Source organism: Mollisia scopiformis, assembly GCF_001500285.1.
Source record: "Mollisia scopiformis unplaced genomic scaffold LY89scaffold_31, whole genome shotgun sequence".
In the NCBI taxonomy this organism is placed as follows: domain Eukaryota; kingdom Fungi; phylum Ascomycota; class Leotiomycetes; order Helotiales; family Mollisiaceae; genus Mollisia; species Mollisia scopiformis.
Genome location: NW_017263611.1, coordinates 376,479 through 392,434, shown reverse-complemented (window position 1 = coordinate 392,434; position 15,956 = coordinate 376,479). Strand labels below are relative to the sequence as shown.

Here is a 15,956-nt window from a genome sequence, read left to right as displayed (position 1 = left end):
AACAAAGCTTGCCGACACGATTTCCATAAATTGGCTTTTGATTTGACTTCAACTCTTAAATGTCCGTACTAGAAATCATCCTTCAGGCTGTCCTCGATGAAAGTGGTTAAGACGAAAGTGTGCTATCTCTTGTAAAGAAGGCTGGCGATGTCTCATCTCACCTCGCACAAAGCAAACAAAGCCCAAAGAAATCATGGAGTTTTCGCCATGCCGCATCTTGGCTGTGAGAAAACAAGTTTTTTGTTGGCCACAAAATACCCAATGAGTTTCTTCTAAAGACTTATCTAACATATGGCGTCGCAGTGGCTGTTACTGCCACGGAAAATGACCACTCCAAGTTCAAAATCTTCGAAGCCTGACACGGCTTGCATGGACCTGAAGGCCAGGGTAGAGGTTCTCTCAGCCGCAGAACCAGAACCACGATATCAAGAAGTGTCATTAGCTCGCTTAGACACCAGATTGATACACTATCCAGTCAATCGACCCCAACTTTGGTCTCACTTCTGTGGCTTTCCTTGGCAAGCAGTGAGCCTATGAAATAATCGCGCACATGTTGTGCGACATTCGATAGGTTTTCAATGTTCTCAGAGCTTTCAGTTATTGCTGCTGTCTTCCCCAAACTTGTTTCTAGCTTGTTTCGTCCTCGTCTGTTACTTACAATCCTCGCTGCACTGTCACTTGAATTTTGACTTAATCCAATTCCCTCCCATTGGTTCCTTGAGGACACTATCATGGCTCGCTATGTTAACAATCTCGGTTCAGCCCCAGAGGAAGGAATCATTCACAAATTAATACATGTCCCCGGCCTCATGTTCAATACTATCATCAGCACAATGGTTCTGATTGGGTTGGAAACAAACTGGAGTATCTCTGGGAGTTGGAAGATTTACCATTTCATCACAACCTCACCAACCACGACGCAGCAAGTGGTGACGGTCACTGCAGGTCTTCTTGCAACAATTCACGCCAATGCAATTACAAAATTGATCAATCACGCTACCCGTATTACTCTCCTAAAGCAGCCAACCTCTCTTCATCGACTTAAGTGGTGGTATACCCTAAGTACTATATCGTTAGATCTATCAGTCCGATGGGCTGAAAAGCCAGTTGTGCTTGGAAGTTGGCTTGCTTTGTCACATGGACTATCTTTTCTATGGGCCGGCGCCATCGCCCCAGTTCCAGCGATGATAAATGATATGCAAAGCTCGATAACTCTTCCTCAATATACAGGTCAATCATCGCGATACTGGGCGCAGAATGGCTTCTACCCCAACCAATTCAATGCATCTCTTATCGACCCCAAGGGTACGTTCACATACCTTCCAACCTGGGACCGACTCGGATATTTGATTGTGGATGGGTCCTCGGCCACAAGCACAGACGGTCAAACACAGGTACACTCCAAGAATGATAATTCGAATTATACCTATGTCGGCCGATCATATGGAGTTGGCTCTTCCGTGGGTCTGTCGGATGAAGCATTACAAAATACCACGCTCAAATACCAGTATACGGAGAATGGTTACCATGCTGCGGTCGATTGTATCTACAACGCGTCCTCACAACTCCGATTGCTGCTAGCTCAGCCAGGAGTAAAGAACCCACCGGAAGTTCTCCCAACATTGTGGGAAACACCGTACTTTTATCTTGCAACAGGGTGGGGTCCAGACGGGCCCCCGGACAATTGTACTGTGGATGAGTGTGGTGGTTTGATTGTAGGGGGAATAGGAGGAGATCAAGACATTGTGGCGGCAGGGTGGTGGGCATCAACTGAATCCGGTCTTCAATTTGATGGCCTTCCAAACCCGAACCTGTACATCGGCAAGACACGACCGGTTCTCTCACAATCATACACCGCTTTGACTGCAGGATCTGGAAACCCGAATCTGAACAATGTACAGTGCAGCATTTCCATGGTCCCTACCGCTTTCATCGTTAACGTCGATACCCATAATCGAAAGCTCTCAGTCGCTCCGCAGAACAATTCGAACATGGAGGATATCGAGCCCACTGGCTTCATTGCAGATTCAGCTGCTGCGGTTCTTGCCATCATGGCCAGTTCCGACACGAGTTTCAAAACTTCAGTTATCGGCAGTATCCTAATACGCAATGTCAACAATAAAATCTTGCAGCAGGGGCTTTCCGATCAATCCCAGCTGCAAGATGTTGCAACGTTGCAAGGCATCGCCGAATCCATAGAAACACTCATTGACGATAGCCTTCTGGCCACAGCAAGTGCGCAACTCATGATTGCCAAGGATGTCTATACTGTTACTCCAAGTGTATGGAGGAACGGACTGTGGATTGGGGAAAAAAGTGTTGTAATTGCTCTCGTTCTTGTCAACGCTTTTATCATTGCGCTATTCATTGAAGAAGCACTGCGGACACGAATCTGGAGAGCCCTTCCAAAGTTCGATTACAGCAAAGTCGAAAATATCATGGTGGCTACCTCATTGGGAGGGTCTGCTCTTGGTGATGCAGTATTGAGCAAATCGAGCTGGGTTGGTGGTGATTTGACAGAGGCTGCTGAAGATGTGAGAGTTATGGTGAGCTATGCAGATCATGTGCAACTTGCTATGGCTGGTGAGGAGACGGATGAACAACGTAGCGAGGATAGAATCGAACTCATTCCTCGCAAGGATCTAAAAGGATACCGCACTGGTGGCCGGGGCGATGATGAGTAAGTGAAGGCTCGCAACTAAGATTCGTAGTCCCTGTATCCAACGAGAGATGAGTGGACTAATAGCAGAGCTTTCAAGCATTGGCGACTGCACAGTCTCAATTCATTACTCGGATAGAGGCAAGTAACTAGTGGCTCGGGTGGCAAAATTCTCTTTTCGACTGATGTCTGGATTGTCGTAGGCAGGCGCCAGTTTCGAATGTGTGTGTGAAAAGCTATCAGTCTCAACGATATTTGTGCTTGATACCTACCGTCATCACCTTCTCAGAACAGATGAGCGTCAGAGAGAAAAGAAGTGTACACGTGACTCTACTTCTGCCTTCCTTATAAAGTTCCAATGTGCTTTAGAGTTATGGAATGGTCAAGGCGTAAGGCTACTCCTAAGGTTGACCACTGCTTTTTCATTCGGAAGACCAGCGTTGGGATCACGGGGATACTGTTAACGCTATCAATCAATCTCTGTTCCGAAACCATCTCTCTGCCACATCCTCTGCCAAACTTTTGATCCTGGCTGCAACAATAGTATCAGCAGATTCGTCTGCCCGAGTTGGCTGACATGCTTGTGTTGGGGACATTGTCTCATAGTATCATAGCATCTTTGAGAGGTTGGCGCAGTGGCAATCCCGGGTCGTCGAAGCTCATCTATCGCGAGGCTTAACTCCCCGACTCCTTCTTTCCTTTCGCTCCTCAAAAGGCTCGCTTGCATGACGACAGGCTGACTAACGGTTACACTACAGCGGTCAAAACCCGAAGCTTGGCATGACCCAGGCTGCTGGGGTGCAATATCCGGGGGCGCCATCCGACAGCCTCATTATCTCCCCGTCGGCATTCGCTAAGCTTAAGGCGAATCGGTTCGGTTCAGCCCCCAAAATAGCTGCATCGTCAGAGAAGATGGGGAGCACAGCATCAATAGATGCATTGTCTCTATGTCGATCTCGCACTTCACGCATTATTGCCTTGTTTATCCACGGATCCTGACAAATCCCTCGGTATCCTGAGCAATCAATGATGCCGACGATACGGATCGAGACCAAGTAAGTCTTCAAGCTGGGAAGTCAAACTTATATATAATAGACCTCTAAGTAGAGGTCTCATGCTGCATCACATCTCAACACAACACAACATTACAATATCAAACGTCCTTTCATAACAAAAATTCAAACTTCCCAACTCTATTATTTTTGGCAACAGTCTACTACTCTCATCAATTACCACAATGTCCAACATTACTTCAGAATACCCACATGGAGGACTCGCCATCGTCGGAGGAGGCATCGCTGGAGTCACTTTAGCTCTAGGTCTCGTCGCCAGAGGCATTCCATGCAAAATCTACGAGCAAGGCCATAGCTTCGCTGAAATTGGAGCTGGTGTTGCTTTCGCCCCCAACTCGATTCGCGCCATGAGAGCATGTGATGCCAACGTCTACACTGCTTTCAAAGCTGTAGCCACTCACAATACCTGGGAGTCAAAACGTGCCGACAGGGAGCTGGGTCGCAAGGGGTTGTACTTCGATTTCTTGGAAGGCTTTCATGAGAACGACAAACTTCTCTTCTCACTTTACAATGACGAGGGCGCGAATAGCGTGCATCGCGCTCATTTCTTGGATGAAATGGTCAAGTTCTTGCCCAAGGATATTGCCGCCTTTCGCAAAAGGGTTGAACGAGTGGAGGAAAGTGCTGGTCAAGGTCCAGTCACCCTGCATTTTGCCGATGGTACATCCACTACCGCCGATGCAGTGGTGGGAGCAGACGGTGTGAAGAGCCATGTTCGACAATCGCTTCTGGGTGCTGAGAAGCCCGAAAGCCATGCTGGCTACACATACAAATATGCCTATCGTGGACTTATCCCCATGGATAAGGCTGTCGCGGAATTGGGCGAAGAGGCTGCAGTCAATTCGAGGATGTATCTTGGGCCAGACAGACACGTACTCACCTTCCCCATCGACAAAGGCGAAACCATGAACGTGGTGGCCTTCACCACCACATCCCAGAACTGGCCCGACATCCACAAGTCTACTCGCGCAGCAACCAAGCAAGATGCCCTCAACGACTTCTCCGGTTGGGGCCCGACGGTCACTCACATTCTGAGCTTGCTCAATGAAGATGTTGACATCTGGGCAATCTTCGACATGAAGGACCACCCAGCTCCAACCTATGCCAAAGGCAAAGTCGCCATCATCGGAGACGCAGCTCATGCCACCAGTCCGCACCACGGATCTGGTGCCGGCTTCGCAATCGAAGACTCTGCTGTTTTGGCTGAGCTGCTGGCGGACCCTGCTGCGAAAAGACCTTCAGGATTGCGCGTTGCATTCCAGGCTTACGATCAGTGTCGTCGACAGAGGTCGCAATGGCTGGTAGCGAGTAGTCGACGCACAGGAGAATTGTATGAGTGGCAGGCTCAAGGCGTTGGTTATGATATTGAGAAAATTGGGGCTGAAGTTCATGAGCGGTTCGAGAAGATCTGGCAGGGAGATATCAAGCAGATGATAGCTAATGCGCAGGCAGCTTTTCAGAGGTTGCTCCCATATTCAGAGTTGTAGGAGATTGACGATGGAGGGATTTGTTTGACATGCGGAGTTTGCGAGAATGTTTAGCCAAATTTGAAGATATAGCTCTTGATTTAAATTTAATCTATTGTTGCGTAGACCTAAAGTCTCAACCTCGGAAGCCAGCTTTTGGTCATGTGTAGTAAGTCAATTTTGTCGAGTCATTCCATTTACGCTACGAAGTAGTCTATGATATATTATATGGATAGCAGGACATATTGACCACTCAAGTGTACATCGTGCGTTGGATCTAATTCTAGCAAATGTCGTCAAAATAAGACCATCCAGACCCACGGGTTTCCCCAGAGTACCATCGCGATACCGCTTCAGGTCGGTAGCACCCTGCATTCTGCGCCATATAGGCCTATATTGGTTCCTAGCGTCGGATCATTAGATTGAATTAGGATTTCAGGCGAGCCTCGGCGCTGCACTATTTTAGCTTGGACCCAGAGCCTCGCCTCGACCCGCGGAGAGATCTTCGATGTCGTCTAAATTATATCGCTATAATTTGGCTCGTAAATAGAACACCCTTCAAAGGAAGATATCTAAAATCTAGCGGAATAGTGCAACAAACTTATAGAATTTCTATGAGGATTTTCAATTATTAAATAGCTTCTATATAGGACTTTACAAATATGATCGTTCTGGAAGTCGGTGTTCTCGCTTAATCAGGGATGAGCGTTGCTGGGGTCGTGCAGGAGCTGAAGATCGCTACCCCAGCTGTTGTTAGCTTGCCACAATTCTGGAGACCTGCCCTGCTTCTTTAAAGGTTTAAAAGCTTGACCTAAATAAAGCAGACGACCGAAGCTAACAATTGTCCAGAACAATGAAACTTTTCAAAGTTGCATAAGAATCCATCACTTCAAGCCACTTATGCACCACGTAGCATCTGTGGGACAGAGTAGTATTTCAGCTTTCTTTTTCAGCTCACAACTAAACCATCTGGTTGCTTTTAGTGTTTTTCATAACTCTTAGTATGAATGGAAAGATGAATCTAGATACTGGTAGGTTTTCGGCGTGCTTCGAGGTCTATGAGACCTAGAACTTCAAGATTCTAGGAAGTCTCTTCGAGAGAATGAACATGAGCTATATATACTGTCGAAGCCCCAAACCACCTTCTCAAAGCGAGAAGGTTTTCCACAATTCTTCGACATTGCATTCAAGATGCTCGTACAATTCCCTGCTCTTGCCGTGGTCTTTGCCATTCAGGCACTTGGCTTAGCTCTACCCAACATTGGAGAAAGATTGCCAGCCGCCCTCAATCTCGAGAGGAGGCTCAGCTCCAAGAAACGCCCAGGCTATCCCGTCAACCAACCACGGAGTACACCCAATACATGTAATAAGCTAGACGCCTTATACTTGATCTTCGTCGCACCAGTGTACAGCGCCAAAGCGAGCTCTTTCTGCAGCCCTTATATCCACCACTCAACGACTCTTCACGCAACCGTCACTCCTACCGTCACAGTTTCTACCACTCTGACTTCGACTGATGCAACCATCACATCCGTGATCACAGAGTAAGCAATGCATTGCCCCGACCATCGCAACAACAACTTGATCAAAGTATCTAACACATCATAGCTCCGTCACCGCAACACAAACAACTCAGACCACAACAACCTTCACCGAACCAAACCAGAAGAAACGAGCAGCCACAACAACATCTTTCGGAGCGTTGGTATCTGCATTTGCAGCCTCAGAAATCAGCAGCGTGTGCTCTTGTCTGTTCACTGCAACTACCAGCTCTACGACTGCAACCAGCACAGCGCCTGCTACCACACTTTCGAAGACAGTGAGTGGAGCACAGCGAGAGAGACATCAAAGAAACCCAGCTAATCGACCTGCAGTCCACAGACCTAGTTACAGCATCCACAAGTGTGACGACTTTCGTCACCACCACAACCGTGCGTAATCCCCTCCAATGTGAGAAGAGATAAACAATACTGATGCAAATACAGACCACAACCATCCCAGTCGAGACAGACTTCACCACTCCAACCTACTGCTCATCAAGCAGCCTCAACGGCGGCGGCACATACGGTGCCATCTACATCCCACAATGCGGCGAATCTTACGCTGGCCTCACATACAGCAACGGCGAGTCCAGCTATTACGACACGTTTCCGACCTATACCGCTTGTCTCCAGCAATGCGATAACGACGATAATTGTCTTTATTATTCGTTCTTCGAAACTGAGACCACTGATAATTGTTTGTTGATCGATTCGCCGAATATTAATAATCGGTATTTGACGCCGAATCCGGATCCGAGTGTTAATAGTGGTTATTATGAGATGCCGGGTTGATGAGTTGAGTTGGGGAGAGTGATGGGGTGGTTTGAGACAGGTCTGGGTTTAGGCAACTCTAGTAATCTGAGAAGCTGTTAGATAATAAATACATTTTGCAACGAGAGACCCTTTCGAACAGATGAATCCGGAATACATTGTGTAGCTCTGTTGTGCCTGTGTCTATGAAACGATTCGCATTTCAATCTTCGGCTCAATATCAAGAAACGATAGCTTAAATACAGTTGCACATTCATGTATCCCTAAAGAGCTTCCACAATTCCAGCGAGTTTTCTTAATGCGTGTTCGCTTAATGGCACGTGAACAGTGCACAAAAAGGGGGTCCAAGGCAACGTTCAGCCACGGTTCAAAAGTCTGATTTTACTTCAAATTTCAGAATTTGACTACTAGATCAAAGTATCAGAGTTATCCTCTGTTCAACGAAGGTAGATTCACTTATTTGAAATAATTGTTGAGGCTAAGTTCACGTTCGATACACAACTGCAAATTCTATTTTTTTTAGTTTCTCAGCACTGTCACAATTCATTCAGTACACTCAGTTCCATATTATCAATGCGTTCCAGGTTACTCAAAGTTGTGTCTCATTGCACCATATTGGTTGTTCTTAACACCTTCAGTGGATTGAGCACAATCAGCGCATCCAGCGCAGTGGGCGCATTCAACGGGTTTGGCGAAGATCGCGCATCCTTCGCTGAATTTCGGAATGGTAGTCTTTTTTGGGTGTCTTCATCAATTTGCATACAGATCATTTGATTCTTCTGAGATCCCAAATTCATAAATATTAAAATTGAAGTCAAATTGCAAGAAGTCATCGAAAGTCAAAAAAGGGGGTTCGTCGGATTCCGTCAAATGTTGTGCCAATATATGATTTCAATCAAAGCTCGAAGAATCAAACTCTACAGTATTTCTCTACTTATCAAGAATCACTCAAAAGAAACCCACCGCATACTTGCATATAGCGTTCCCGCTCTTTAAAATGCCCTATATGACTCGAATTCTCAAGCATCAGCCATCTGACCCTCGGGATCGTCCTAAACCATGGTTCCATACAAAGATCCGTAGCTTCATCATATTTCCCATTAAGCAGCAGCATCGGGACATCGATCTTGCGACCTTCTTTCCACCCTTCCCAATCTTTGAACGAGCCGATGATGACGAACTCTGATGGGCCTTGCCTGTGGGACCGAATTAGCATCATATGACCAATCAACGTGGTCTACTTACAAAGTCAAGTAGGCAGTCGGGTCATCTTTCAAGTTCTTGAACGCACACTGCACTTCCGGAGGCGGCGGGTCAAGGCGACAAACATGCCGAGCATAGAACACAGCAGCAGCTTTCTCGAACTCAAGACTCTGATAATCACCGCGTCTGTTGCAATCCTCAAGCGTATCGCGAACATCATCGGGCAGGGCAGCAATAAGCACCTCGAATCCTTTCTCCAGAAGGGGGATACTCGCCGGCCCACCAGATATGATCAATTTCTTCAAGCCTCTCGGCCTGCGAGAAGCATACATAGCGCCAAACATGCCACCCCAGAGTAAGGCTCTGTAGGTGCATTGAAGACACCGTGAAGCACGGGGATCTTTGCGATCCGGTCTGTAGCCTTCCGGCACACAGTGGAAGTTCTTGAAGCCCATGAGTCGGGCTTGATTCGAAACAAGCTTCTAGGAGCAACGCAAGGCATCGAAAGGCCGGATATTGTTACTTTCTTCCCAAATTCAACATCGGATCCTATATTAGGATGCTTACTAGACTAATGTTGATATGTTATTGAGTGTTCGAAGCTGCCGATACGGCCCTGGTACTCGATACCTATAGACGCAGGATTAATTTTCCCTTTCGCTGGTTCTGTTTTGGTCGAATTATTATCTTGTGTAACCTCCAGAAGTCAATACACGTGATAGGTGACCGGTGAGATACCAGAAGCTGTCCGCTAGTATCGGATGCGGATTGGAGAATTTACATGCGGACGTGGCCGACCACGCAGAGATATGTGTCAGGCATTGCATCGAAACTGCAATCTTGGCGGATGCTGCGTAAAAATTTATTATCACAGGCCAGTTCCCTTCGACTGGGCGTAAACTCTCGCCTGTTCACAATACAAACGGGAGAGCAGTCAATGGCCTCGCTAAGTATTTAAAAGTCTATACGAGCGAGGAGTAACACAATCCCTACCAAGAATTGAGCCTTCTTCAGTATGCGGCCTTTGACTGCTCGACACTCAGCATATGATCCGTTAAAGCGATCCCTTCACTCTCGAGATATGAAACATTGTGGTTCCCGTCTTCACAGCAGTTGGTCTTCCTGCTTCCTTGAGACAGGCGAGAGCTGTGTTCAGGAGTCGGATATCATTCCCTAATTGCCAGTTAAAATGAGCATTTTTAGGTCCGCGGTACATACCTGGAAGTGTCATGAGTCCAACGACATAGGGGAGCTGCTCTTCCCTCTGCGTGATCTTTGAATAATAAGGCACATGCCCAACTTTTGTAGCATTAGAACAAGCTTCCATATTAGAGGTAGACATTACCTGGAACGACGAGCTCAGGTGCCCCATTTAAGGAGGCTAGAAGAACGTTGTGAACGCCAACAGGGGGTCGTTGAAAGCTTCATTTATTGTTAGGCTGGGTGCGATCGGTAGTTTGACGATATATAGAACTGCTTACTTGTGGGGCTCATCTCGATACCTTGGATACACATTCTCAATGGGAAGGACTACCATTGCGTTGTCATACTCGGCATTAATGATGCTTTTGCGAAACCAAGTACGAAAGATGCCCAATCTTCTGACAGCCTCATCGCGCTGCGATTTAGTGATAGGCTTGCAACTTTCCCTTTAACATGAGTCAGTCTGACTATCTCACCGTATTGTAATAGCACAAGTTGGGGTATTACCAGGCTTTGTGTGTTGGTGGGGAGACATATGGCGGCTTCTGGTATTTGCTGTAGTATCTCTCGCGGAAGTCATCGAAAGCATGGTAGTCGTCATACCACATATCTTCGGTCGCCTGTGAATATTTAGTATTTGGGAGCGGCGAGTAATACAAGTGGCTCACGTCAAGCATGTATGCATCCAAAGATTTGCCCTCGGCCTCAATCGGTGGCTCAAGCTCCCACTTCCCTTTGAACGATACCTGCTTGTGCTTCAAATTCAAATGAAACTCCATGTCATGTACAAACTTCAAGGCCAAGTCGCATTGCTGGATACCCATCATATTCTAATAGTCTGTCGGCCATATAATAGATGAGACGGATTTCTGATATGTGTGTCAGAGGATTTGAGTACAATTGACCCTGGAAGACTTGCCGTGGATGCTGGTGTGGTTAGTGTTGAGCCGTACCAGGCCGCAGCGAAGTCTCTTCCCAAGAAAGCAGGTGTATCAAGATACCTGTTCTGTGTCGGTCCAGACAGCGGATGGAGTTTGCCACTGGTACTTAATGCACGAGAAGAAACCCTCGGTGGAGAGAACACCGTGGCTAGGACGCATGGCAAAGCAGCCGTTCCAGAGTGCAGGTCTCATGACACTGCCTGTGGCTATTGAAGTCTCAGAGTAAGTATGTAGCTTGAAAGACCTCATGTGAGCTCTTACTGTCGGACCCAATAGCAATATCAAGCCAGTCATATGTGCTTATAGCAGCTCCGCTTCCATTGCTGCTGCCACCAGCGGAAAGGAATCCATCAGCTCGAGGGTTCCACGGCGCTGGCCAGTCAATGCTCTCAACTGGTTCCTCCCAGGTCGCGAAAGACGTGAGCTTGGTTTTAGCAACGAGTAAAGCGCCAAGATCAACCAGACGCTGGATACACGGAGCAGTCTCCTGTTTGGCAGGATAGATTTCATGAAACGGTCGGCTGGTAAGCGATGTTTGACACCCTTCAGATCGAAGTTATCTTTGACTGCGATCCGTAAGCCCGCCATGGGAAGCTCAGAGGAGCGCTTAGAATGGAGTCTGGAAGGTACTGCAACGATCAAGGATGTTTCTCCATCGCCATCAATCATGTTAGGCGTTTGATAACTCGGTATAGGTTAGCACAGCAATGATAGAGATTAGTGAATCGTACCCATCGCCAGAGCGTTCGAGAGTGCAGAAGAAGGCGCCGCTCGTGTCTCTGTATGCTCTATACACATTTCGTAAATGATCGTCCAGTAACGCATATGGACCTGGTTGAAGCTTGTATCCAGTCGTAGAAGAAGCCATAACGTGGAGCCATTGCATCCCCGCCCCCTTAAGAAACGCCTGAGCACCGGCGTCGAGTTCCGAGTCTCCTACTACAATAATGCCTGCCAGGAACGCATTGTGAAAGACGTCATCTGCAATCTGATAGTCGGTGATCTGACGCTTGATCCACTGCTCAGTTATTATCCTCTTGTCCTCGTCATGCACGAAAACCGTAGCCAGAGCAGGGCCGTTATATGCTTGGAAGCTTGCGTCCTAAGTGGTGAAAGTCAGTATGCCGCGGTCCAGATCAACTACACGGAGCAGGCTTGCCTCTGGGGTAGATCGAACAGGGTAGCGCCTGTCGCCTAGACACAAAGTATGACCACTCTGTGGAAGGATCCTGAACCCATCATTAACACGAAGAGTCATCGCCAAATTGTGCGATGCAGGTCTGACTGTGGTCTTGATTCAAATTTATGGGCGGGATAGAAAGAGAAAAGTCAAGGTTCGTAGAGTCGTGGGAGGTTCTTGTAGTTGAATTGTCTATCTAAAAGGAAGCAAATCTAGCTCTGAGAATCTGCTAATATCCCATTAACTAGCGTGTTCCGCGTACTGCCGCTTGTCTAAAAGCGATCTATTAACAAAACGAAGCGCTCATGAGCGGGCCGATCGCGGCTACTGTAATTTATTGTGGTTGCGCTACATCTCGCAAGACGTCGCATCGAACCTAGCGCGAGATTGCCGTAATTTTGAGCGCATCTTCGATCTAGTACCCTTACTTTCTCTGTACGAGACCGACGAAACGAAGATGGTTGGGGGCTTTGGATCGAAGACCGTGGTCAGTATTTTTCGAGCAGTCAATCATGAGTCAATATGACTTACAATTTGAGATGTAGCTCATGGATTGGAGTCTTGTCAAGACGAACACAAAGTCTCAGCGACAATGTGGTGTGAGGGCTGACCACGACCATATCTGTTGTATCAAGTCCAATAGCCACAAGATGGTAGTAGTGACGGAGTTCGTTCGCCACATTGCCCAGCAGACCCGCGACATGATCGAGAAGGAAACAAGACAAGGCAAGAGCCGACTAGGTCATAGTTTTGATGTGTCCCTAATTGACCATTTAATAGTTGATAAGCCCGCTTTTCAAGTCCAGGAAGCAATGCCTGCCCGTGCTCAGTCAATACCACGTCAAACTCACGGCTTAAATTCACAAGGTAAATCTCGATGGATATTACGCATCAAGCACTAACCATCTCCTAGATTTTGCGCACAATGACTCGACGGTGTCCATTTTCGATATTACCCTGTCTCTCGCAGATTTCTCTGTCAAGAAGAATAATAATCCACTTCCATGCCACATAATGCCTTTGAGCAAAAATCACGGGCCGTTCTTTGGTAGGAAAGCTATCCTTGAGGCTTTGGACAAGGCCCTTGCACCCACTTCGTATCTTGTGGGCGAGAACCCAGATGTTGACCTCAGCAACTTGAAGACTGTTGTGATTTGTGGACCAGGGGGAATCGGCAAGACACAGTTGGCTTCTCAATTTGCTCACCGACACACAAAATATTTTGACGCGATCTTTTGGGTGCATGCCGACGAATCGTCCAAAATTGCGCATGACTTCACCCAAATAGCCTTCAGCCTGGGCTTAGTGGCTGATGAAAATAGTATGGAAGCTAGGGATCAAGTTCTAACACGAGAACTCGTTCTCGGTTGGCTGAGTCACCCCTTGAAATCATATAAACAGCTTGAGCATGGCTATCGCAAGGCCGATGAAGCTTCGTGTCTACTTATATTCGACAACGTTGATGACGCAGATATTCTGGATGACTAATTGCCGACAGGATCACCTGCTTCAGTGCTTATAACAAGTCGTGATCCAATTTTCAAAACCCATACATATGCCGGGGAGGGCCTACAGTCAGACATTACGCTGCCCTCGTCCGACGAAGACGAGGCAATGGAGTACCTCTTGAAGCTGACACATCGCGAAAAGGAACTCAAGAGCACGAGTCCGGAAAGGCTACTGTAAGAATGCTCGGTGGTCTCCCTCTAGCAATCAACCAACTGGCTGGTTTTATTACGTGCAACGAAATTAGCTTCGCTGAATTTGAAAAGCAATATGATAAAGAAAGCACTCATCGTCAGCTCTTCAACTATAGCTTGAACTCAGGGAGAAACCGCTCGAACTATAATCATACCACCGCAACAGTTTGGGCACTCCAGGATTTGGAAGAAAAAGTTAGCTTTCTGCTTAGCGTTCTTTCTCTTCTCGATCTAGATGGGATACCTGAGTATATTCCGGGAGCAGCTAATACTATTTATCGATAGGAAGGCTACCCAAGAGACGAGATGGAGTACCAAGACGCCAGAACCGAGCTCCTAACATCTTCGCTCATCACCAGAGACAGAAATGAGAAGAAGATCTTCATGCATAGACTTATTCAAGACGCAGCTCGGGCTTCTGTAACGGACGAGCAGTTAAACCGGGCGTTTGGCTTTACGCTATGCCAGCTATCGGCTGCATGGCCCTACTAGGATTTTGGCTTCGGCAATAAGCAGTCGAGATGGGCGCTGTGCAATGAACTCCATCGTCACGTTCAGAGAATGAGGAAGTTCTTTGATCGATTTCGCCCCCCGACAAAGCTTTCCAAAGCTAGCATTGAGCCCCAAAGTTCTTACTCGATCTCGCAAGGTACTGCTATGCTACATTGTCAAGTTCAAAACTGTTTCTGACTTATCCTACACAGATTCAGCATCCTCTCCTCGAATTTCTCAGACACGGTTCCATTCTTGGACATGGCTCAGTCGATATGTAAAAACCTTGAAAAGATAGAATCGCCGACTGGCCAGCATCAAGTTGAGCTCTATGACTAATTTGACAATTTGTTGCGGAGATTTCACCACCACCGGGGCGAGCTTGCCTTGCACACAAATCAGCCAGAGCTAGCTCTTTTTAGCTATCACACGTTTATACAGATGCTGCGTGAGGAATTCGGCGACGAGCCTAGAGGGAACGACAAGAGTCTTGGTGTTGCCTGGAATGAAGTCGGATGCGCTTTCCTTCAAAACGACAGAGCAGAAGAAGCGGAAGATTGTTTCAAGAAATCAATAGCTGCTTTGAAGGCTCTTGGGGACTCAGAGGACAACGACGTCTCAATGCCTGTTTTCAACCTCGCTTTTGCTTACTGGCTCGAATATCGATTAGATGATGCAGCAGCAATGTTTGAGGAGGCTCTATCTAGACGTAGGAAAGCGTACGGAGAGAATGACAGAGCATCTTTCGTGTGAGTGAACTCCCAATCCACGGCTCTCGCTTCTGTTATGCTGATGTCATGTGCAAATCTAGCACTGGAAAGCTATTGCTTGGTTATGGCAACGTCAGGGCTCAACAGAATCTCCAGGACGAAAGTTTCGAGCTGCATCAACAATGTCTACTACACTACAAGTCTACAGTCGGGAACCATCACCACAGAACCGGGGACGGTTGTGTGAAGTTAGCGGACCACTATGTTCGGCTCAAACGATATAATACAGCGTTGTATGTCTGGTTTTGGAGATGTAAATAGTTTTTATTGTGGTACTGGTTGTGACCCAGCGTTTGGTCTTTGAGAACTTTCAAGCAACAGTAGTTCTTTTTCAGTACGTCGAGCTTATCACTGTCAGCGACACCAGCAAGATCGGAATATTGTATCATTGGAGGTTTTGGGTTGGGTGGCAATGGCTATGTAGCCTTGAAGCATTTTTTTTCGAGTTTATAGATTAAATTTAATTCAAGATAAATTTTTGAAAACGTTTAATTTTGTCGAATCAATTAGTTCATATAAAAACGCTCGCGTCCGCTATCGTCACAATATAAGTTTAAGAAGATAAGAAAGTTACTTAGTGATTTATGAAAAGATTGTTCCGCATTGTCGTCGAAATCGAGAAATTCTTTGCCACAAGAGTAGACGCGTTTGTTGTAATGCAAAGTATCGAAAAATTGTATGTTATCATTTTCTTCCTTAGATTTAATATGAAAACCTTTGTTAGGATTCTCGTTCGATTAACCTTGACATGTTATTGAGTGTCCAAAGTTGCCCATCCGGCCTTGGTACCTGATACCATGATATTCATTGCGCCTAACCTAGGTTTTTACTGTTGTATGATTGGAAAATGAAATGAGAATTGCAAAGTTTGTCAAGTTAAGCTCCAGATGCACAGTGTAGAAAAGGACTATTTGGGCGCTTGGTAGAATCGCTCTTGAGACAAAACACAGACGACGG

The 15,956-nt window shown here is 46.8% G+C and overlaps 7 protein-coding genes across 7 annotated transcripts; 5 read left to right on the top strand and 2 right to left on the bottom strand.

Annotated features, from left to right (window-relative positions):
• Positions 1–731: 731 nt before the first annotated feature.
• Positions 732–2,684, top strand: LY89DRAFT_658493 (uncharacterized protein; the record flags this gene model as incomplete). Its single annotated transcript, XM_018212476.1, has 2 exons — positions 732–1,592; positions 1,701–2,684. 2 exons carry the CDS (start codon positions 732–734, stop codon positions 2,682–2,684), a joined length of 1,845 nt encoding a protein of 614 aa, XP_018063150.1.
• Positions 2,685–3,740: 1,056 nt separating this feature from the next.
• On the top strand, positions 3,741–5,324 carry LY89DRAFT_690792 (salicylate hydroxylase). Its single transcript, XM_018216173.1, has one exon. The coding sequence runs from the start codon at positions 3,897–3,899 to the stop codon at positions 5,217–5,219; it is 1,323 nt and encodes a 440-aa protein (XP_018063149.1). The 5' UTR covers positions 3,741–3,896; the 3' UTR covers positions 5,220–5,324.
• Positions 5,325–6,389: 1,065 nt separating this feature from the next.
• LY89DRAFT_764148 (uncharacterized protein) lies at positions 6,390–7,633 on the top strand (the record flags this gene model as incomplete). The annotated part of the gene is made up of 4 exons (XM_018221629.1): positions 6,390–6,742; positions 6,807–7,017; positions 7,073–7,129; positions 7,184–7,633. 4 exons carry the CDS (start codon positions 6,390–6,392, stop codon positions 7,529–7,531), a joined length of 969 nt encoding a protein of 322 aa, XP_018063148.1. The 3' UTR covers positions 7,532–7,633.
• Positions 7,634–8,447: 814 nt separating this feature from the next.
• LY89DRAFT_764144 (alpha/beta-hydrolase) lies at positions 8,448–9,306 on the bottom strand (the record flags this gene model as incomplete). Its single annotated transcript, XM_018221628.1, has 2 exons — positions 8,756–9,306; positions 8,448–8,706 (listed from the first exon to the last, which is right to left on the bottom strand). Exons 1-2 carry the CDS (start codon positions 9,166–9,168, stop codon positions 8,448–8,450), a joined length of 672 nt encoding a protein of 223 aa, XP_018063147.1. The 5' UTR covers positions 9,169–9,306.
• A 361-nt stretch (positions 9,307–9,667) lies between these two features.
• LY89DRAFT_676684 (amidase signature enzyme) lies at positions 9,668–12,115 on the bottom strand (the record flags this gene model as incomplete). The annotated part of the gene is made up of 10 exons (XM_018213614.1): positions 9,668–9,741; positions 9,932–10,012; positions 10,059–10,135; positions 10,195–10,362; positions 10,424–10,536; positions 10,585–10,728; positions 10,918–11,063; positions 11,119–11,378; positions 11,589–11,959; positions 12,002–12,115. The coding sequence occupies 10 exons, from the start codon at positions 12,113–12,115 to the stop codon at positions 9,668–9,670; spliced, it is 1,548 nt and encodes a 515-aa protein (XP_018063146.1).
• Positions 12,116–12,494: 379 nt separating this feature from the next.
• Positions 12,495–14,301, top strand: LY89DRAFT_724797 (uncharacterized protein; the record flags this gene model as incomplete). Its single annotated transcript, XM_018218931.1, has 6 exons — positions 12,495–12,524; positions 12,583–12,904; positions 12,951–13,403; positions 13,536–13,719; positions 13,854–13,932; positions 14,023–14,301. 6 exons carry the CDS (start codon positions 12,495–12,497, stop codon positions 14,227–14,229), a joined length of 1,275 nt encoding a protein of 424 aa, XP_018063145.1. The 3' UTR covers positions 14,230–14,301.
• Positions 14,302–14,878: 577 nt separating this feature from the next.
• LY89DRAFT_690790 (uncharacterized protein) lies at positions 14,879–15,406 on the top strand (the record flags this gene model as incomplete). Its single annotated transcript, XM_018216172.1, has 2 exons — positions 14,879–14,978; positions 15,041–15,406. Coding segments are annotated over exons 1-2 (281 nt in total), but the record flags the coding sequence as incomplete, so codon positions are not given.
• Positions 15,407–15,956: the final 550 nt, after the last annotated feature.